The following is a 24,026-nucleotide window of genomic DNA, read 5'->3' on the forward strand; positions in this document are numbered from 1 at the left end:
AAAAATACCTTTGAAGAACTTTGTCATTTAGCAGATAGAGCAGCATACAATCATTACGCAACTTTTTTTAAAAATGTATTAATTTTTTTCTAATAATGTGCAACAACAATCACTGAATGCCTGATTCCCAGCTATAAACGAGGCCTGTGTGAGGGAATTTGAGTGGAGAAACAAAATCTAAAGAGAGTGAGAATGTGAGGATTGAGCAAAGAGTGGAGGAGAGGGAAGTGTTATAGAAAAATCTAATTGTGGCAGGAATCGCCGACAGCTTGACTCCTCTTTGGAGGCTGCGAAGATGAGAGAGTGCTTGGTGAGGAGAGGTAGACTGGGCAAAAGAAGAAGAACAAAACTGTAAAATGAATTTAAGGAAACAAGAAAAAGCAACAGTGTGTGAGCCGAGAACAGTAGGTGTCAGAAGTACCAAACAGAGTGGAAAAAAAAAAGAACTGTTGAAATTTGTGGTCATGTGTTGGTCCCGCCCTTCCCCTGACAAAAAACCCCCAAAAAACCTGAAACGAATCTACCAATGCAGCGCAACTGTCACCGCTGTAGTGTCGCCGATCGTCAGCTGTTAAAGCACTAAGTTACTCTAAAACAGTAAAGCCGTCTAAAGGTTAAAATAAAAGAACAAAAATGTAGAAATATTTAAGGCTTTTAAAGGATTATTACAATAATGCTTCTCTGTGCTAAGACGATCCAAAAAAAAAGTACGCCCAGGCTGCTCCGTTTGCTTTTTTTTACCGCTACTGAAACAAAAACATTAAAAACAATCAGTTTGTCTACATTAGGTTAGCTCCACTTCAATCAACTCCATATAGTTGCCCGGTTCGCTCCTTCTCTCCCGTCCAGATGCTGCGATCTTCCTCAATCAGAGAAGCCTCGCGCCGATAAACCGCACTGGACTGAAGTGAAGCAAAAACTGCAAACTGCTGGTTTGTCATAACCTGAATTTCCTCGTATCTGTTCTCCAAAAACAACATACCTTTCTCTTTTTTTGCTTTTTGTTTGTTTGTTTTTTTCTTTTAAAGCAAAGGCAAGAAGAGAGACGTCTCACATTCTGCTCTTTAAAATGAACGTCTGCCTTTTCTCGTCTGAGACCGCTCGTTTGATGCCTTCTGTCTCGCTTTATCCTTGGAGAAGAGCCTCATGAAGAGTACAATCATATTCTTAAGTCTCCTGGGCCTTAACAACCTAGTGTGGGTGTATGCAGCTGAGTCCTCTCTAGCCTTCTGCCCACGACTGTACGAAACGACGCGATTCGTCGACTCTTAATGCTGACGGCCCTTTCTGTGGTTGCGGGGCCGTTCGGATCTCACGTTCCCTGGTTTTACGTCAGGCAGCGACTCTAATGAGAAGCGCAGGAGAGGTGAGTTCTTTGGCCTGAGAGTGATAAGTAATGTATCTGCGATAATATCCAACATTCACGTAGTAAGAGTAGTGCTGAAATGATTTTATTATAATTAATAACCTTAAATCTGTGTATTGTCAGTGAATGATGGATTGCATTTTTAAAAATTGTAATTCTAAAACTTCTTTTTTTTAAATTTCAGCACAAATTCCAAAGGTTTCCTCTACTTTTGACCGAAGTGTGTGTTCTTATGAATTAATTCCCTTCTGAGAGACCGCCTGTCGGCCATGTCGGCTACAGTCGTATCAAATAAGTATAAAAGGCGACGCGTTAAGGGGGCGATAGAGAGGCTGTCCACTGGGTATCTGGTGCAAGGCCCTGAGTTTTACTGCCTAGCGTCATGGGTTTGCGATGCCATGGCAACAATGACAGGCTGCTGACCGGGTGTGGCTTGATGCTGAGCAGATTCGGGGCCGCCATCGTCCTCCATCTTTGGCCGCTTGGCCTGGGGCTCGCCTGGTTGTCCAGCTAAAGTTTCTGCACTGGGCTGTCTGCTCACCAACACCGGAGGGGAGCTAGAGGCCTGAGCAGCCAAAATCTGCAGAGGACTACTCAGACCTGAACAGGACAAAACACGAAACAAGAAAATAAGCACAGGATCGTTTTGTCCATTTGTGAAATGGTAAATGAACTGGTTTCTACTCTAGCTGAGCACTCAAAACACGTTTTACTGGTCATGTCACACAGAACTTTCTAGCCCAAGTGCCTTATCTAACATGTGCATGCATATTAGATAAGGTGGTGAGCGGTTCAATATCTTGCTTTAAGACACTTCAACATGTATGCTGGAAAAGCCGGGGATCAAACCACTGACTGCTGATTAGTAGATGACCCGCACTGAGCCTCAAACCCCCAGCTGTGTGCTGTAAAGAGGTCGGCCTTTTTCTTGAATATAATGAAACCTTATTGTGTTTAAAGGACAAAAAATACCATCCAAAAAAGAAAGGAAAAAAAAGTCTTACCAGATGCATTAGCAAGGCTGGTTGCTGTGACAACAGCAGCAGTGGTGTGTTTGCCATTCTGGGTAATGGGGCGAACGGGAAGTTGATGTAAACCTGGGGTCAGATTACGTGCTTCCCCGGCCTGCACCGCACTCTCCACAGTCTGGATCACTCGCTCTCTGGTCAGCTGGGCTTCTGAGGACAAAGCGTACGATTCAAACATGGGAACCCGACAACAATCCAGCCAGATTTGGCTGCATTGGGTTGTTTTATCTCGTTTACACCGAAACACTAATGCAGTAATCAAACATTTGTTAGAATTTAGCATAATTTCCTAAATATCAGTTCACAGTATGCACCAGTTGGATGCTGTCCTGAAAATGCAGATCTTAAAAACATGACATAATGAGCAACAAAACACAATTTCACATGGATTTACACCAAACAAACCTCATCTCTTCAGGGAGAGTGATAAACGTGTCTGATTCTACAGCAAATGGAAATTAAGGTCGCGAAACTCAGAGATTTGGCTACTGTCAGCTATACGCGCTAGAGATGGCACGATACCACTTTTTTATGTCCGATACCGATACCGATATCATAAATTTGGATATCTGCCGATACCGATATGAATCCGATATAGTGTTTTTTAATCAACAAAACTGTTTTTTAATATCTTGCTGCATTTTGTATAAGTTCATACTCAAGTTTAAAACAACAACTACACTAAAGCTATTCTGTTATACCTGTATGCAAAAAAAATATTTCATAGTTCAGCAATACTGATCAATCTAATAAACTTAAACCTACACCATCCTCCCTATTCTGGTATTTTAAAGAGTACTTAGCAGTAAATATTAAGCAACCTAACTAATAGGGTTCCAACTCCCAGCAACAACAAAAATAAATAAATAAAAAATAGGGAACCACCCCTCACGCTCCACCTCATGATGCTTAATCGACGTAATCAACCTTAATTTGATGCAGTGTGAAAAAAAATGCACAGAAATCAATTATTTTTCAAGAAATATTAAATAGATTCAACATCTTTCTTCAACAAAATTGCAGACTGCACAGATGGTACCTTCCCAAAGGAAAAAGTACTATAGCTTACTAGGGTATATATTAGACTTAATAGTTACTATATACAGTAATTGACTTCTATTCATTTTACATCAAATTAAAACTTTGGGTGTCAGATAATTATTTAATTAAAAGCTAGACATTTTAAATGAGAATAAGAAAGAAAAAGTATGTCTTTGTGCCCCCTTTTCCCTGTTATGCCCTATCGGCCCCCCTGGCTAAACTTTGCTAGATCCGCCCCTGCACAGTTACCAGCGTCAGCTACGTAGAAAAGATCCTGGTGTAGAAAGTAATATTAAATAAATTCTAACAACAGCTTATCAAGCTTAAACGTGCTGCTGTTGTTCAGCCGCTGGTTTCCTCTTTCTGGTGCAAAGTGGGCCAAAAGCAAACAAGAGAGACGGACTCGCGACAGAAAAGCCGATCAGCTGATCGTTAAGCAGTTTCATGATTGAAGTAGCAGCCGGAGAGCGAGAGGCAGTCGCTCGTTAAGCTTAACGCAGGAATGCTTTACAAACATTCAGAGATGGACTTACACACTTGCTTTACTTCTCTCGGGGATAACTTTGTCGGAGATGAAATGCCGGGTTGCTAGCGAAGCTCCACATGCTATCCAGACCACCGACAGGTCCCGCATGCCACAGCCGCTCTATCACGTGATGCATACTGCTCCGACGTGCTAACGTTCTGAGGTGAGTTACGGCGTGTTGCAAGTTTGTGAGGTGCTTTCGTGATATTTAATGGATCGGATTACATTTTTTATTTTTCTCCGATATCCGATCCAGTAATTTAGGTCAGTATCGGACCGATACCGATACGTAATATCGGATCGGTCCATCTCTAATACGCGCTACAAGAAATATCTTGCGTTGCTGATTTGTGCAGTGAAGCTGAACAGTAAAGGTGTGACTGAGGAATAGCCCAGTATTCCCAGCACTGGACGGTAAAAACAAGGGGGCGTTAAGGATGTGAACAAGGCCACAACAGCTTTAAAGACTTGAATACACTTTCCTGTGTATCACATTACAAAGGATTGCATCACGCAGAAAAAGCATTTCAAAAATAGATTCCCCCCCCCAAACAGCCGTACCTCTGAGATCACTGTTGCCCTCTACTGCTCCAACAGCGCTGTACCCATTTGGAGGAACGCTGGTAACCACCCGCACCATGGTGACAGAGGGCTGAGAGGAGCTTTGGAACACATGGATGGGCTGGACTTGGCCACCGCCACCTGGAAGCAAAGCAAGGGCTTTCCCCGAGCCCGAGGACAGCGCTGTAGGGTGATGGGGAGTGGCCATGATGACAGGCTGAGCACTGACTGGGGAGCCTACGCAGAGGCAGACACAATTTACTTGATGTGTTTTAGCAAGCTTGTCATCTGCAGATCTTTGAAAGAGATTTTGTTTGCACGCTTACCTGGGGCGCTCTGAGAATACCTGTACTCAGGTACAGATGCCAGTTTGTTAGCCAGCTGTTCGTGGTGGTCGTGGGGGATAGGCGAGCCCTCCCTGCTCAGACACTCGGGAGTCTGCAGCCCGCTTGAAGGAGGAGAAAGAAGCCCCTGGTGGGTCGGGGATGCTGGAGCACTCCTAAATAACAAAATACAGAAAAAGCAGAGAAATCAAATAACTAACCAACAGACTTTTAGTAAGACATGCAGAGCTCCTCACTGTCAGCACCCTCTACTCATTCAGGCAAACCTCAGAACCACACTTACTTTGTTCTGTCCAATCAAATGATCGCAAGGAGCAGAAGCAGAGAGAAGGGAGAGAGGGTTAACTGAATCATTGTGCGTGTCTGTGTGTGCAACTTGAAGGCCACGGATGACCCACTGCAAAGCCCACCTTGATGACAGGGGTCCAAACGGGGTCCTAAAGCAGGCCACCCCTCTTTGCCGTCTCTTCCTGAAGGCCTGCTCCACCAGCTTGGCCTCGGAGGCAGAATCCAGACGCCAAAAGCTTCCTTTCCCCGGCTCGTCCTGAGAGCGGGCCACTTTCAGGAAGTAGCGGTTCAGAGACAGATTGTGTCTGATTGAGTTCTTGAAAAAGGAAAAACGTTTTGTCACTGGACACAGAAGCATCAGTTTGAAAGAAGAGAAAGTTTCTTCCCAGCTTACTCGGGTAAAAGTTGTATTTCTAGACAAGACTACTGTACCTGCCAGCCCTTGTCTGCAGTGCGGTAGTAGGGGTAGTGTTTGGTGATGTATGCGTAGATGCCACTGAGAGTCAGCTGCTTGTCTTGGGCCGAGGAGATGGCCTGGACAATCAGCTGTGCATAGGAATAAGGTGGCTTGGACTCATCCTGGCCCAAAAAAGATAGACACGAGTCTAAATAAACATGCATTCATAATGACACACTCAGCTTTTTTTCTAAGGTTAAACATTAACAGTCGATTTCTTAGAAGCAATCAGGCCTGGATGTTTACCCGGGGACTGTCACCACCAGCTGACTCCGCTCGCTGCTCACTCCCCCCACTTCTCTGCTCAGCAATACTTCGCCTCTGCTCAGAAACAGCCTTGGCAGCATATTCGGCTGCTAACTGGAGGTCGGAGGTGATGTTGCGTCCGTAGCGATACCCCGATGACCCCGCCCCGCGCGGACTAGCTGGACAGGAGTTGGGAACACTGGGAAAGAGAGAGAAATAGAGGAAAGGGTTACCACTATGGTTTATGGCTACATGAAAAATGACCCACATAAGATGAGAGGCTTAATCTTGCAGTCAGTACAATACTTGTTTCACAGGCTTACAGTCACATTAACAACTGTAACTCAGCACACAGACAAGACAAGCCAGATTTTACCTGATAATTACATTAACTTCTCCAAGAACACGAGATTACAAAGGGATTACTATTGCAAAAAGGTAATTAGATTGCTGTTACTTTCCCGTAAGCATGCTGCATTACTAAACCGTGATTTTGTTTGTGAGAGTGTCTCATGACTATGACGTGCGACGTCCGTGGTAGCAACAGATGTGTATAGATCAACAGTGGATAATATGGAGTGCGGGAGAGAGTACAATCGTGCAGCGTAACTCTGCGTGGGAAGAAAACTTCTTTCTACCGTGAAAAATTAAACTTCAAATCTAAGCAAGCACCAAGGACGCTGCCACGGGAATGTGAAATTCACAGAGAAACCCCGCATCTTCCCACTGACATGGCCACTGTGGCACCGGGCAAACCTCCACCTGCCCCACTCCTGATTAAAGAGCAACAGGACTTAGTGCTGTTGAATCTCTGATTTAGTTAAATGTTTGCTGTGTTTTACTTGCATCTATTTAAAAGAATGAGTGAAAACACAACATATTATTTTATTTTATTTTATATGATGGAATATGCAGAAAATAGGTTTAAAAATTTTAAACAAATTTCTTGCATATAATTACATTTTTGCTTGATATAATGTGCATAAAGTTAAAAGATTAAAACTGATTAAACGAATTTTTAAAAGTGACTTTTTCATTTGATTCAATTTTATATGATGGTTTATTCAGAAAAAACTGAACTGGGCTCAAAGGTCTACAGTTTTATTACCTGTTCGGGTTGTGTATCATGTTTTTAAAAGTAAAAAAGTGACAAATGATCTACATGTACTGGTCTTGTCCCAGTCTTGTTCAGTTCTGGACAGAGGTTTTCCATGTCCAGGATTATCAGTGTGATGCTGGCCCCTTTCTTGCTCTGTTTGGCATCAGTGGGAATGAGGTGCTTCTACTGGCCTCTAAAAGACAGGCGCTATCATTCTGTTCCCTGTTGGCCCCTCCCACTCACAAACAGTGGTTATACGACCTTATGTCATGTCTAAAACTGGAAAAAATAAGACATTCACTCCAAAATTCTTTCAATTTTTTTTTAATTTTTCAAATTTCAAAGCATGTGGGGTCCTTTTCTGATGCATTTCAAAATCTATAAGAATTTTTCAGATGCATTCACTTTTGTCTGTGTGCAACTCCCTCATGTCAGGTGTGGAAATACAGAGTACAGGTCTAGGGCAGTGACCTGGGTGGGAATGAATGGGATTATTTTGCAGGGACTATTATATTCGGGGAAATATTTTATTTATATATTTTTTTCCTTATTTCACCTCCCCCACTTTTTTCTTTTTAAACATTTTACAGCCTCAAGTGTTAATGACCCCAAAAGTAAAAATCATCTGTAATCCTTCTCTTCTCCTTTTGTTTATATGTATAAAGGAAAAACTGTTAAAAAAAACAAACAAACAATGTCGTTTTATTACAAGTAACTACGTAATAAAGTAACTAATTACTTTTGAAAATAAGTAATCAGTAAAGTAATGGGATTACTTTCTTGGAGAAGTAATCAGTAATTAGTAACTAATTACTATTTTCAAGTAACTTGACCAACACTGGTGTCAAGCTCATACACCGGTCATTTCCAGCAGGTGTGTGTGTGTAGACAGCAAAAATCTGACAGTTCAGTCATTTCAAGATTTTATTAGTAAATCCTTAAAACCATAAGTATGTCAGAGTGCAAAATGAAGACTGCACGATGTAATAGTGAGGAGTAACTAAAGTGTACAGCATGAAGGCCTGTTGAAGCATTTCTAATCTTCATTTTACATTTTGCATTTAACATTTGTAAGATAAGCATTTTTAAATTTTGTTCGTTATTTACCATTTCTATGAAATTTGAATAGGACTGGAAAAACACAAAAGAATAAGAATCCACACCTCAGAGTAAAGCAAAACACACAAAAGAGAGAAGTGAACTAACTGTAATGAAATGATGTCCTTGGCCACTTCATGTGGTTCCCAGTAAAACTTAAAGCAACTGTTTCATTGTCAACCCTCGCCTCAAATGATTTAAAAATGTAGTGTTTACAAAATTAATTATTAATATATTATTAATTAAATTAAAGTCCAGTAATGGTTATTTTCCTATATATCCATACTGACATTTATAATGGCTAATAAACAGAAATGAAAAAGTAAAGAGGAGATGGAAGAAATACCCTTCGAGCATGTTACAGCGCTGATGTGGTCCAGTTTTTAAACCAGAGAGCAACGTGTTTGGAAAAGCTGCAAACAACCAGCTCATGCGGGCGCAAACAAATAATCTACTCTTTGTTGTGACAATGAAACAAGTTTATTTTTCAAGTCATGTAAATATATGTGTTAGTAAAGACTCAGAAATAATTACACATGACAAATGTTAAGAAAATAAGATTAAATGTCATGTGTCAGAAAGAAAGAAAAAATATTGGCCAATATATCAGATTTCTTAAATCACCAAATATTGGTATCAGTATCAGCCTTCAGATCTTATACTGGTTGAGTCATAAAAGGCTTTGCCTTCCACACAAGAACTAGATCTGAAAAAGGAAAAAAAACAACAGAAACACACAACAATGACCATAAATACATTAATTATTAACTCGGCTTTATCTGCTGCTGTTGTGAAAGAGAGACAGAGAGCACAAGGAAATCCCAGCAACTTCTCATACAGTACACACCTGCTTCTGTTAGTAAAGTAAACAATGGTTTCTGGGAGAGTCAGTAAGCTTTGATTTGCCTCTAGCAACAAAGAGCCACGGATACAGACAGGGGGGGGGAGAGAGTGTGTTTTTAGTTTGTGGCTGGAGGAACTAGGCTGCAGGCTCTGTTTTCATAAACTCAAAGCTGAAAAATGAATACAGACTAACACAAACATATTTTTGTACTTTTCGGAAGTACAAAAAAATACTGAAATCTGTATCCGTCAGTCTGCTAGGACTTTGTTATTTGTGCCTCCACGGGGGAGCAAGGGTCATCTTTGCTTTCCCCCGGACACTCTTAAAACAACCATCCCCCCGCGGGCCACGTGCACGAGGCCCGGCATTACAAGAGTGCATGCTGGCAGAGAAAAGAGAGTGCGATTTTACGCTGTGCATTTAAGTTGCCAAGCAGGAAAAGTCACTCTTAGCACCCTGTAAGAGGGACCACGTGCTTTGACACAATACTCTTCCGCCATACACAGCGGTGTGTATGTACCAGGAAGGCTGGCCCGACTATGTGCCCGAAAAAGGCCACGGTGAGAGCGGCGCAGAAATGTTTGAGCGAGCGTCTTTAGTGTCTGTAGTGTGTCTGTAGTGTTTCCACGTGCGAGAGAACAGGAGCTGAGGGTTGAGTTGGAGGGGCAGGGGGCTCAGAAAAGGAAACCACTAATGGACGGGAAAATGGCCCACAAGCAAAACAATCTGCCCTCGATAGCCAATCGCAGGCCTCGTAGCGGCAGCCATCCCATATAAGGCAAGCACGCGCGCTGACATTGGTGGGGATGCATGATGCAAAGGCAGAGAGAGACCACCAGAGGGCACGCACAGCTCCGTCGAACACTCACACATGACGTGTATATTTACAGAGCACAGATTTCTTTTAAACATGTGCCTTCACAGCCTATGAAACTCAAGCTTTCTCTCTCTGAGTGCAGATACAAGCACATCTTCAGCTAGAGTGCATGTCAGCAGCGCACAAGACACTACACTTTTGTTTCACAAAAAAAGAAACTAACAGCTCATCTGAGAACTTTCATTGTACACCCAGCTTTGTTTTAAAACTCCTCCAACAGATCCTCCTCTCTCACTGATACCCATTTACATAAATAAGACACCGAAAAAAGATTTTTTAAAAAGGGTTTGTATTTAATTTACTCATTTCTTTTTTATTCTTTTTGGTTACTGTCTCCTGTTTCTTTTTATACAAGTACTGTCTGCGTACTTACGCGACCTCTTCCACTACAGTACAAGCTTTAATAATTAACCAGATAATACAAGTTTTATTATCCGGTTAATGCAAGTAAATCGGTCTTATTGAGACATCCAAACTCTAAAGGTATGTTTTGATCAAATTTGACCAAACAAAAAAGTGAAACTGAGGATACATCCTGTATATTTCTCTTTCACTGAAGTTTCGTTAGATTTCCAAGTTCATAAAATTGTTTCCGCTTCCAAGTCGATTTTTTCTTTTTGTTTTAGTTAACTATTTTATCCCCACATCTCGCTTTTAGTTTGATTTAACTATAAGAAACATGGTTGTTAACACATTCACGTTACACACCGACACCAGGAGGAGACACAAACTCTGCATCTCAGAGGTGTTCAGCTAATTTTAGAGAATCCACCATAAAACACGAGCCAAATCAAAGCGTGTGCTATAGTGACCGTTTGGGAAATAAGGGAGCAGCTAAAAGTACCTCTAATACTAATCAATACTTCTTGGAAAATAAATGTTTTCTTAATTATTGGGGATTGAATGAAAAGGCGCATTGAACTAGTTTGGCAAGAATTCCTTCCAAAGAAAAACATCCTCCTGCTTTAACTGCAAATCCGGACGGCCTACTTTGCATTTATGAACGCTGCTTGAATTGATCAGCGTCCACGTGATTGTGTGTCTGGTGGCTTACCTGATGGTGCCTGTGGGTGAGGGCAGCGGAGAGCCAAACGACCTCATGTGCTCTTCGTGCTGCTGCGCCGTGGGAATGCTGATTTTAAGAGGAGAAATTTGGGGCAGAAGCGAGCGAGCGGGAGACTGCTGCTCCCTCTCCCGGTGCTCCTCAACCTCCAGGAGTGACATGAACTGGATCTTGATCGCCGTGCTGGGAAAACGAAACATGCACCTAAAGAGCAGCAGGGAAGGGGAGGGCCACAGGACGGAGAGAAAACAAAGCAAAAAAGGGAGATGATGTCATGTTGGTTCAACCAAACAGTAAAGCATTAAAGCATTAACAGATCAGCACTTCAGAGTTGTGTTTAAACCTTCTCGTCAATGACAATTTAAACATTTCCTGTGCAACTATGTAACTTTTATTGCAGGGGGAGATGGTGAGATATGACTGAATTTGAGAAGAAGAAAAAAAACAGCTAAATGACAGGTGGTGACATTGTTTTGTCAACCAACATCTCCAAGGGCAAGAATAAACATTCAAACTCGACATCATTACACGTTTTACAGCAAAACACAAACACCCGTGCAGATCTCCCTTAATAATAAATCATAATGAGACTGCACTTCCCACGTAACTACAGGGGTTTGTTTACATTTCAAACAATATCACACCACCTCTTGTGGATAAAAACCTCGACAAAGCTCCCCAGGCCTGCACCTCCTTTTCTATTCTGCTTTTAAACAGGTCTGAACAACCTCCTCAATAAAAAGCGAGGATCAGTCACAGGTCCACGTTAGTTCAAGCCTAAACAAAGCTAATTACATGTGTGAGGGATTTGCTAAATGTTTTACAATGGAAACTTAATGATTGGTGACTGGTTGTTTCAATTTCCTCCCAACTGACTCTGGCAGCAGGGTCGTGTCTTTACTGCACCCTTTCTGATCTCACGGCAAAGATACTGAAGCCCCGTTAATTCTACAAAAGAAAGGAAATATCCACAAAGGATCAGAGTGTTGAAAGATGTTCCAGACACACCAGTCTGATAGAGAGAAAAAAATTACATGAAGAGAGAGAGAAAAAGATGAAGCGTTCTTCCTGAAAACCGGCAGCTGTCACTGGATTCTTGAAAACACTGCTTACAGCTGTTTTGGCCTATAGTGCTCCATCCTCCAGCACCAGGTGCCCGGGCACAGATAGCACGAGGCCCTGCAGCAGCCCTGCAGAAGCTACAGCTTTTGACAGCTGAGGCAGAAAAGACGCATTCAGCAAACAAAAGGAAAAAAAAGAAAAACATCTTTCTTCTGTCCTTCAGCTCAATGTCAGACAGGCAGAGAGAATAAACTCACAGGACAGTTCGACTCGATTTCACTAAAGTAAACAGAAAACCTGGAACAAGCTTGAGTAGTTAAACTGGACCAAGAGTTAGCTTCTTAAGCAGCAGCAGTAGTAGTCTACTGTGTGGATGCATTACTCCAGCTAGCTAATTTAGGACTTATTCAGGAGCTAAACAAATGTAAGATATGGAGGAAAATGGGGAACATGGCTACTGTCTGAAACAGGACTGTGCACTAGGGGTGGGCGATATATCAAATATACTCGATGTATCGCGAGGTTTTCCACATACGATGGTTAAAGTGGCTTTATCATAACCATCAGGTATAAGTTGCCATGCAAATAACTGTGCTGTCTGCATGCAATTCACTCAAGTTTTTTTAATCCCACACGCTGCCAATGCGCACAATTTCCTACCCGGCACACTGAGCTGAGCATAGGTGTTTATATTTCACCAGATGGAGAAAAAAAATATGGTGACAGTGCAAGTTTCAGATGAGCGAGCGAAAAGACACTTCGCTGCCGTTTGCATTTCACAGGAAGGAACAAAATTCTGTAATTTGCAAAACATGCCATCTATTGTCGTAGCAGTACCACGAATTTATTCCACTGCAAAATTAAGACCGTTTTAAACTCTGCATGTGAACATCTCCCCACAGACCAAAGAAAAAGTTAAATAAACCAGCTGTGATACCTGTGACTGTTCTTGGTCATCCGTTTTTCCATAGTCACCTTCTAGACTTTTGTTTCTATAATTTGAGGAAGTCTTGTACAATTTTATGTTAAAAGCAAAAAAAGAAAAGAAAAAAGCACCTATTTAGTTTTAGTTATGTTTTTGTTGTCTCATGAATTAGTGCTTGAGCTCCTTTTTTGTTGCTAAGATCTTTTGTTTGTTAAAGGTCTAATGTTGACCACAGAAAGAGACTTACGGTCATAGTTTTGTCATTTGTGAAAACAGTCTGTGTGCAACTGATGGTTTAAAAAAATGGCTAAAATAAAACATTTCCATTAATTTTTAATTTTTTGTATTCAAGTCAACACTGAATGGTCGCTTTGAATAAGTACACAAGTACAATTTTAGGTACTATATGGTTGAAAATGGTTTGAAGGTTAGTTAAACTTACCATGATATATATCATGTATCGTGATACAGCCAAAAAATATTGCAATATCAAATTTTCCTCGCCAGCCCTGCTGTGCACTTTATAGCCAAGCTGTGGCAAACAAATGTTGTGTTCAAATAAATCTGCATAATCAATAAGGCAAGTTTGTGTTTTTTTTCAACAAAACTGTTTAATACATCATGTTTTTTCTAAAGTCTGCGAGTAATTATGTTAAATAATCTTGATCTCAATGCTGACCAAAATAATTGTGACCAATCAGTCCCAGCTTGCAGCAACAATACAGTAATTTTTCAAGATAAAAGTCAATACATGGCAGATATCACCAAATTATAAATCTATAGATTTTATTGCACATTTCAAGTGATGCAGACCACAGAGGAAAGATTGATTGGTGCCCCTGTCTGCACTCTGTGCTTCTTGTCACAGAGACTTAATTGGAGGCTGACAAACTGATTATGAGATGTGACATTGGGATAAATCATTGGAATGGTATATGGAAATGTGTCCCAAAGAATAGATGAATGACATTGCAGTCAATCCATCAACTGATGCACACATGGATATAAAACAGGAAACATTATATTCAAATACATTCTGACGCCTACATTCTGATGAGATTGGAATTATTTAAAAGTTCTATGTTTGATCCATTTAATCGATTTTCATGATCTCTGGAATTAAAAATTTACTAATGCTACACTAAATTTATTTTTGTGTCAAGTTCTTACCAATATTCAAAGCGGAGCAACAGACACCTTACCATTACATCAGTCCTTCAATCAGACCTAAAACACCATGTTAACACAAATAAATTCAATACAATTTGGAAATAAACTGGATATTAATTAAATAAACAGGCTTTAAGAATCAACTAATTGTTGTTTGATATTCTTTATAAATACTGTGCTACCCTTCAGCCTCCGAGTAGACATACCTGTGTTATAAATGTGAAAATTCTCTGATTTTCAGAAAGGTTGACCTCTGACCTTGAAGTCAAGGTCACTGAGATTTTAAGTTAACAGAGTTTTTCAGTAAATGCAACCATTGCTTTGATTTGAAAATTTTACGTTGCCTCCTATACACATACACATACACATATATGTATATTTGGTTAATTAGCAACCAAGGCTTAATGTCTATTTGGTATAACTTAAGCAAGCACTTAGATCTGTTCAAAATGCAATCCATTATAAATTTTATCTTGATTTAACTTCTGATTTTTACCTATTTAGAATTGCAGGTTAAATATTTTCTTATGTGTTTAAGTCTCAGTGAAACGAAGATGGAGAGGAAGGTGGGGAGAGAGAGCTGGAGAAGCCATGCAGCGAAAGGCCGCTGGTCAGCTAAACTGTCGAGCTTTTTCCTTCATTTTCCATACAGTCCGTGTATCTCACCTTGTTGGGTTTGTCTAATAAGCCACTTAACATTCAAGCAAAACAAAAAACAAAAAAAAACCCACAAAGGAAGTTCAACATAACCGGGCTTCTTTCATTGTGTTAGCAGACTCGACAAAACCTAAACCCCAAGATTGAGTAATTGTTACCACAACTTATTAACTTTCTCTGTTAAGAGAAGCTTTCCGCTTCAGACTCTGCATGCTCATGTGAAAGAAGAAGAAGAAGAAAAAATAATAATAAAAAAAAATAAGGTGCATTTCACAGGTCACGTGACTTCTTCCACACACAAAAAATGATCGCTCTGAATGCTGCCTACTCCAGGGAAAACGGAAGAGAAAATGGTGATTAAAAATCTATAAACACTACAAATAAGACAAAAACTTAATGGTGCAGAAAATTGTTAATCTTTGAATTTATCACACATAGCATTAAAATAAACCAAGGAATTATTTTATCACTGAATGCGCTCTCAGTGCACATTATTTTTAAGGTGACGGCTGCATATCGGAGCTCTGAAACTTTAAACTGGAGCCATTTAAACGTTAGCTTACTGTGCCACAGCGTAACAATGGAGACGTGGGAATTTAGTTTGTCACAAATCAAAGTGAAATTACTTTTATATATCTGGTGTGTGTTCTATGTTCCAATTCCAGTGGTGTAAAAGAGACTTAGCAGCAGATTAGAATCAAGTACAACAACATTTATACTTTTTCTGCTTCACCAAATAAATACATGCATTCCTGTGAAATGCACTGTTTGTGTTACAGTCACTGGTTTTAGTAGGTACAGCTTAACAATTTGGACATGTAACACACATTTTCAGAGTATTGGATTTAAAACATGCTGTAAATGAGAGAATCAGTGAAAACGTGGCACTTCCAGACATTTTTTAACAGAAACTCAGAACATAACCTGCTCCTGACCATGTTATATGCTTAACATCGGTAACCACGGTGATTTAACCAGGTAAAAAGAGAGCCACTTTCATGACACAGAAAACACGACACAGCTCGCTAAGCCATCAATTAGGGCTGCCACAAACAATTATTATTTTTGCGATTAGTCGACTAATCAGATCATGCATCCATTAAACGTAAAAGTACAGCTTATTGCACCAGCAGCATCTGCTCTTATATAACGATCATTAGCTTACAGCTTTAAGTGTTTAAGGTATGTGCAAACTAAAAATAAAGACAAGATGATAGTTTATTGAATTTAAATGAAATTTGCAGATTGTTTTGGTGAAGTTTAATAAACGCAGCCGTCTGCTCCTTGCTATCTAAAATATAACGGGACACCGGAGTAAATTCTGGAGCATCTCACACTTCTGATAATCAGCTGTCTGCTTGACATTTATTCAGCTGTGTAAAAACTATAACTTTCATCTCAGCCAAACAGATTTACTCAGGAACAAATAAAAAACTGAAAACAGCCAAACAATAACATTTTTAAGTTATCTAAGTGACTTATGTATCGTGTTTAACCTGAGTAGCGAAAGATGGCGGTGGGTTTGAAAACGATTTGCTGGGAGTCCGGTGTTCTCACGGGCTCTAGTGAGCCTTGAACCCCGGCTAGCTATCGAGCTAGTGGGTAACAGCCGTCTCCGAAAACGCCGAAGCGCTTTTAAAAATATGTGGTGTCTTGATAAACTGAGCAGATATTTGAGGTTTACACAGCAACATTCCCGCCTGAAAATATGTTAAACGTTTATTTTGTGACCCAGAAAGAATAATAAGAGTAATATTAACCTCCTAACGGTGTGTTCACACCGAACGCAATGGACGCGAACAAAAACGCCCCAAACGCCCCTAATTTGACGCAAGCACATTCACGCCTCAACGTGTGTCCAAGAAAAATCCATCGCGCGTGAACCGGAAATGTGGGAGGAAGTTGTGCCAGACGGTATCTTTGCAAGATGGCAGCTGTCGAGCTAGCGCTTGAAGAGAGAGTCTCCCTTCTCTATGTACTGTGGAGAGCAGAGCAGCGGCGTAAAAGACGTCCTCACCGTACCTGGGTCCATCATGTCCTCCAGACGCGTGAGCAGTTTGGTGAGTTTCACCATTTGCTCCAGGAGCTGCGCCTGGATGACGGCCGATTCCAGCGCTATCACCGTCATTCACTCGGCCAGTTTGAGGACCTGCTTTCCCGCGTCGGTCCCAGAATCGCCCGCCTAGACACCAACTACAGGCGCTCAATCCCACCTGCAGAGCGCCTGTCCATCTGCCTGAGGTTAGCAAAAGTATTTAATATGGTAGTCCTTTCTTATTTAATTCGATTTATGCTGTTATCAGTGTTTGCAATGATAGCATGGCTGTGGTGTCACATCAATGTATGCGCTCGGTGTTTGCTGATATCAAACTAGCATTAGGACCACTGAGTTAACCTTTGTAGTGATACTCACTCCTTTTTATTTAGACCTGGTTTAATTCTGGGATAGTTGCATATTTGTATATAATCACCGCAGACTGTTTTAGATTATATCTAATATATATATCATGTAATTATCCTTATAATTACAAAATGTTTTATGTAAGATTTATGTTTTGTAATTTGGGAATTTGAATAATGTATTTTGTAACTGCAGGACACATAATACTCATTTTAAACAATTTTGTCCAGGTTCCTTGCCACCTCATCTGCCTCGGACCATCGCGTTCAGTTTTCGAGTTGGTGTGTTCACGGTGTGCCAGATCACCCCCCAGGTAGCAACGGCCATCTGGGACTGTCTAGTGGACGACTTCATGGCTGTGCCTTCACCTGGAGACTGGCGGTCCATCACAGAGGGATTCCAGGAGCGCTGGAACTTCCCTCTGTGCTGTGGAGCTCTGGATGGGAAGCACGTCCAGACAAAGGCACCCCATATATCATAGGAGACACACACATTGATATACACTAAATATTTATTTCATTTCTTTTTTGTGGTGCCCAAATTTATGCACCTGCTTGATTTTGTTTAAATAATTATTGCACACTTTCTGTAAATCCAGTGAACTTCTTTTCACTTCTCAAATATCACTGTGTGTCTCCTATATGATATATTTAACTGACATTTTTTATATTGTAACAACCAACGATTTATACAGGAAAATAATGTCTATTAACAAGGTTGCCCAAACCTTTGCATCCCACTGTATTAGTATATTTTGTCATTAGTATATAATATGAAATAAATTCTACATGTGTCAAGTCGTGTGCCAACATTTGCTGTGTAGTAGAACTGAGACATTAGTCATTATAAAAATTTATTTGAAATAATATTAAAATTCTCAAACAGAAAAACATTAAACATAAATATATAAAATATAAGATTTACAGAGAGACAGGAATAAAAAGGACCAGCTGCTCTCCAGAGCAGGAACAGGCTGAGGAGGAAATGCTCCATTGGAGACTGGTGTGGCCTCTTCAGGGACTACCAGGATGGCCAGCTCCAGCGCCGATGGACCGTCCTGGGACCCGTCCCTCATCTGCCTCGGAGCCGTCCTCCCCTGTGGGCCTGTAAAACAGCACAAAACACAAAGAAATGAGAAGGCTGCTACTAGATTTTAATTTCAACATTGAAAAAAACCAAACAGGATATAATCAGATTGGTTGTAGATATTTAGTAAAGGTGATCACAAGGCAATCCCACCGACGTAAAAAGGTATCAGTGCTTGCTGTACATCACACTGTGGGTGCAGCAGCAGGAGCTCAGGGACTGGGGAGCCAGGAGAAGCAACAGGGGATGCTCTGCTGCAGAATCAGTTGGTTCTATCAATACAGTATTAAATGTTAACAGGTTGAATATAATAATCGTAGAGTAGACAGTGGTCCCTCATTTATTGCAGCAGGGGTTCTCAGAATAACTAGCCCCTGGCCACGCACTTTATACACTGTTTTTCCACCACACACATGAACATTGGTCACAGTTCTCACAATTGATTCTCAAAGTGCAAACCTTTGTAGATTGCAAAACGTAAAAGTATTATTATGCCGCGGTTTGTCTTCATCTGCCCGCCACTTTCGTGCGCCTTTTTCCCTCGCGGTGCAGGTGTCTATTTCCGAATGAGGGTCATAGTTATGGGTGTTTTTGTGCTGTTTTTTCTATTGGACGTGATGGTTATCAAAACCAAACGTGATAAATTTGGCAAGCGCAGGAGACACGGCACGGAGCAGATTTGTCAATCAGGCTGCAGAATGCAATGCTGTACGGTGCAATAAAAAATCAGCGAAAAAGCGAAGCAGTGACGGATGAACAGCGGGACCACTGTGTGCTGTTTATTAATAAACAATAAAATATATTCCTAAATGACAACATGCATAAAAGCAGAACGGTATTTGTACGTCAGTGGGAAAATAGCGGTGGCTTGCTAGCTTTTGTGCGGCTTCCCCGGGTCAGTGAAAACTTTAGAGAAAACTTAAGAGAAATGAATGAACTTACCAGGTTGCCCGATCTCTTCACATATCTTCCTCCAAGCTCGGTCCTTTATATTCCTGTCTCGGTACAGAAAGCAGCTGGTGTCGTACAGCTCCGGGTTGTTTGCTACCGCATTGATTAGCCTTCCCTCCATTGAAGTATGAAGGGCTTTGGCTGGATCTGCCCCTTTGACCTAGGTCACAGCCACGTCACCAGGCTCCTGATTGGTTGTCGCGGCGCGATTTGACGCTGGAGTTCAGATTTTTCCAACTCGAGCGGTAGACGCGAAACGCTGCGTATGCACAAAATGCAACACAAAAACTCACGCGCGTGGTTTTATTCGCTGAGTCAAACGCGCCAGACGCGCTACACTGACGCACGTTTCACGCGTTTTGGCGACGCAAATCTGCTTCCGAATTTTCGCGGGACCCGCAATCGCGTGTCATCACACTTTTCCATTGACTTTACATGTAAAGCTGACGCTCTATTCGCGTCCATCGCGTTCGGTGTGAACACACCCCGAACTCTCCCACGGCATGCATTTTTAATTTCTCTTTGATATTTGGGCATATTGGGGCCCGATTAATGTAAAAACAAAGAATCACCAGATTTTATTTACCTTATTTTCGTCTCTAAGAAAAATGAGATCCACATATGAGGATATTCATTTAAAATTTCTGATAGAACAGGCAGTATAATGTCCTCGTAAGTGGATATCAGGCCCCTGTAGAGCAAAATTGAGTATTTTGGTCTAAATAACCCAAAATGTGATGTCCACATATGTGGACGCCAGGTCCTAGGAGGCTAAAACTAACTAGCTGCCTGCCATTGTTGGAAACTGAGCAGGCCGATGGGTCGCGCTATGAATTCTGGGACAAGTTTCTTCTTCTTCGGGGTTTAACGGCAGCTGGCATCCTTTGACATGCAGTGCTGCCATCTTCTGTTTAGTCCGTTATTACACTCTTAAATCCTACTACTTATTCCTGCGTCTTTTGGGATCTTACAAAGCTTCAAACGACGTGTCGGCTATTAAATTAGTCGTCGATGATTTTGATAGTCGACGTAATCGTGACAGCCCTACCATCAATCTGGCTTTATAGTGTCAGTGTTGTGTCAACACATAACAGAGAACCTAGCAAAGAAACCATTTTAAATTCTACCTTTAGGCACTTTGTCACTAGCAGCATGTTGAAAAAAAAACAAAAAAAACAGGATTTGTTCTAATTTCTTTAGCTGAATGTATGAAAAGTGCCAAAGATAACACAGTTTGTCTGGATATAGAATATTTTTTCAAAAACTCTGTGATCACCAAAGATCTATCTGCAGCAGAAAGCAGTATTTGAAAGCAGTGTCGTTTAAATAAAATGTAAAAATAGGAAGAAAAATTTGCAGGATCTGAGCGATGCACAGTTGATGCATCTACTGGTCACTGAAGCCTCATTAGAAGTGGTCTCAGTGGAAGGGTGGATATCAAGAAGGCATTCTTTAAAAAAGGCAAAACTGGGAGAAAAGGGTGAGGATTGCCAAATTACAGAAGAACTAGACTTATAAAAACAAATCAGTGGCAACAGGTCTTACGAAGTGATGAAATCAAATTTGAAATTTGAGGTTCAATCAGTATGCATGGAGGAGGTCAGGAGGGAGATACAGCATTTAATGTCTACAGCATGGTGAAGGCTCTGTCATGGTTTGACAACAGTGTTAGAGATCTTGTTTGAAATTATGGAACTATGAACACAGAAAAGAACCATCAGATTTTTATCCACCATGCAATACCATCTGGAAAGCATCTGATTGACAGTGGCTTCATTTTTCAGCATGGCAATGATCTCAAACACATGCTAATGCAGTAAAAGCATACCCAGATAGAAAAGCGCACAATGAAACACTCAGTCATGGACTGGCCTCCCCAGAGCTGAACCTTAATATTAATGAAGCAGTGTGGGAGCATATCGACAGAGAATGTAATAAAACAAAGCCAAAATCTAAGGAAAAGCTTTGAATGTCATGTAAGAAGCCTGGAGAAATATTCCTGAAGACTACTTAAAGAAATCAGAAGAAAGCTGCCTTAGAAAACAGACTGTTGAAGAATAAAGGTGGTCATATCATGACTTTTCAAGTTGTTAAAATTGCACAAACTCAAAAGCAGAGTTTCCAATTATTGAAACCTGCAAACATACATGGAAATAAATCATATGAGGCAAAAACAGCCTCATATGATTTATTTCCATGTATGTTTGCAGGTTTCAATAATTCTCAGCCCCCATTTACCATTTTCATTGGAAAACATAAACAAATGAAGGGTGCTCAAGACTTTTGCACAGTCCTGTATAAATTGATAAATTACTATACACGAGTGGCAATATGTAGCTGATAAAACACAAAACGAAAGCAAAATTAAATTTACTTTTTTAATCTAACCAATCATTTTAGTAACTTTTTAGGGAAAGTTGCACAGCATTTGTTTGCTCAAGCTTCTTACATTAAAGTGTTTGTTGCTGCTTCTGTCTTATATAAGGGTAAACTGAATTTTAGAGCAGAATTTGAAGGACTTTTTTGCTAATAGTTGAATTTTTCTTCCTTTGAGAAAATTAATTCTAATAAGCCACTATCGTTTGTTTAGATCTGCACTTAATCTAGCTCAGTCTCTTTTTTTTATTAAATGTCTTTTTGCTCAGCAGTATCATAATGAAATTAATTTGCAAATCATGACAATGCAGAGAAATTGTTGTCTTTCATATTTTAACTCGGCGCAGTTTCGCTAGCTCTGTAATCTCGAGAAAGCCCTCCAGGGCCAAAGCAAACCAAGCAAACATGTCTGTGGCCTTGGCTCGCAAGTCAGTGTTTACTTCGTCATGTGCGCCTGCAGCGAGGATATCGCCCCAGTCTGCACTTCCGGTTCAATAACCGACACACCCCCAAACAGTGTTTCGAGCCAATCAGAGAAGACAAAGACACCCCCCACCCAAACACACTCATACTGCCTCCACCCTATGATTGACACATACACAAAACCGAAGATTTCCGTTTGTAAGCTTGCAACTGTACTAAACAAACCAGTGAAAGCAACGTGTGTAAACGCGACAGCTCTGCAACCGCAGTGGAAAAAAAAGAAGCTACATTCCACTGTAACCGAGACATACAACAAAAAAAGAGGAAAAACGTGTTTCAAGTTTCAATATTTACCAAAAAACTCCCGTCCTCCTCGAAGAACCGTGAGATGACATGTCTGGGATGCGTTTGTTTACATTAATGTTTACGTGACACGTCGGCCAATAGTCTGAGAGCTAGTAGCGAGCATAATCACTCAGAAGCTACAAGGTGTGCTGATTCGTTTATTTTGAAAATTAGATTACTTTAAAAAGTTATTTCAAAGACAATATAACACGCCGTACTTATGCAAAAACACCAACCAGTTGCAGCACTTCGAAAGAAAAAATAATAATTTACTAACTGCTTATGCTTGTCAGCAGGCCGGGGAAATGCAGCTAGGTTTGCTAACGGCTAAAACTAGCTAGACTGATTCACTCATTCAGCGGGTTGAAGGCAAAGCTGAAGGGGTCCACTAAGAACATCCGGGCAAACTGAATATTAATTGAATATGACAACATAACATCGCTGTGAGTTACACTGGAGACCTGACAACTTATCGTGTTCCACCTTTACTGTCCAGACCTAGGCTGCCATTACTATGCAACACCAAGCCGCTCTGGTAGGGGTGTCGTGACAAACTTTGTACCCCGGACAGGATAGGTGTCCCGTTTGGCCCTGTCATCGTGGAGGTCGTTTTGTATTAATGTTCTCCCCGTCAGTGTTCAGAAATCTATTCGTGAGGCTAACGTGGGTTTACAATTGAGTCGTTTTATTGTTTGAAGTAACCGCTAGACCTCCACTGTTAATGCATAAAATAAACTTTAGTGTGAGAAGCCCTGCGACGTCCAGCCACCGTGTTATCACGGGAAGCCTGACTGCAGCGGCTAGGCTTAGCTGACCGCACTCACTCTCTGGGTAGCGGCAGTGGTGGCGCCCCTCTTCGCTGGAAGACCCCGTCCACGAATACACCGTTCTTGCCCAGGCACCGGAGGGAAAAGCCACTCGCCTCGTCGTAGGTGATCTGCAGGTGCCGTCGGGAAATGAAACTCGAGTGACCCATGTTGATGTCCACGGAGCCGTGAGAAGAGTTCCGGCCTATGGTGACCGTTCTTTGGCGCATGACATACTCAAAGTCCCGGCCCTCGAGCCTGGCCAGGGCCTGCGGAGGAGTAGAAGCGAGCCGCACGGGAAGAATCCCGGCGTCTGTGCGGGCATCCATCACCGGAGGACCCAGAAGGGCGAACGAGGGCTGGTGAAAGGTGTGCGAGGTCACCGCGACGCGCACCGGGCTGCACGGAGCCGACTGTAAAGCTAGCAGGGCTCGAGCCCCGGTGTCATCCCGGTAGTCTGCCATCTTCTTTTGGAGGGTCAACACACTCGCACGCGCACACACTTAACTTCTCGCACACACAGAGTTGCAACGTGAGAGTTTTCAGCCAGGGAACTTGTTCACTCCGTGGCTGACGAACAACATGGAGTCCGGCTCAGTGGAAGAACAGGAGCGGAGTCTCCGGGAACCGGACTGGTGCTGCGTTCAGGGACACGTCGTCATAAGCTCACTTGACTGTCACACAGCAACTGAAAAGCGACAGCACACACTATGTTGGCGTACCTTAAAGTAATATCACTTTCACCTTTTCACTAAAGGTTTCAGTGAGAAATATTTAATCCGACATCATGTGACGGTTCAAACATGTGCTACGCATTGATCTTTTTGGTTCAACCCTCTGTGAAATGCACTAAATAACGATTTCCTTGTATTTAACGATTCCGAAATGCCCAAAGTTTAAAAAAAGAAGGAAAAAAACATTTTGCACTTGAAACTGAAAGTAATTTGTGTGATTTCTTTGCTTTGTTCCCCATTCTTTAGTTTCTA

General features: G+C 41.4%; 1 protein-coding gene across 3 annotated transcripts; it reads right to left on the reverse strand.

The window, feature by feature from the left end:
- Positions 1–433: 433 nt before the first annotated feature.
- LOC102292073 (forkhead box protein K1) lies at positions 434–23,687 on the reverse strand. Of its 3 annotated transcripts, none has more exons than XM_005929302.3 (10): positions 23,059–23,687; positions 10,830–11,042; positions 5,858–6,056; positions 5,587–5,733; positions 5,277–5,470; positions 5,150–5,155; positions 4,849–5,021; positions 4,523–4,759; positions 2,371–2,541; positions 434–1,966 (listed from the first exon to the last, which is right to left on the reverse strand). In XM_005929302.3, exons 1-10 carry the CDS (start codon positions 23,502–23,504, stop codon positions 1,734–1,736), a joined length of 2,019 nt encoding a protein of 672 aa, XP_005929364.1. In that variant the 5' UTR covers positions 23,505–23,687; the 3' UTR covers positions 434–1,733. The 3 variants fall into 3 exon arrangements, with proteins under 3 accessions (XP_005929364.1, XP_005929363.1, XP_005929365.1); XM_005929301.3 differs by having other exon boundaries at positions 2,371–2,544; positions 23,059–23,683; XM_005929303.3 differs by lacking the exon at positions 5,150–5,155 and having other exon boundaries at positions 2,371–2,544; positions 23,059–23,680.
- Positions 23,688–24,026: the final 339 nt, after the last annotated feature.

This window comes from Haplochromis burtoni, unplaced genomic scaffold, assembly GCF_018398535.1.
Source record: "Haplochromis burtoni strain Fernald_Lab_line unplaced genomic scaffold, NCSU_Asbu1 Contig_122, whole genome shotgun sequence".
NCBI lineage: Eukaryota > Metazoa > Chordata > Actinopteri > Cichliformes > Cichlidae > Haplochromis > Haplochromis burtoni.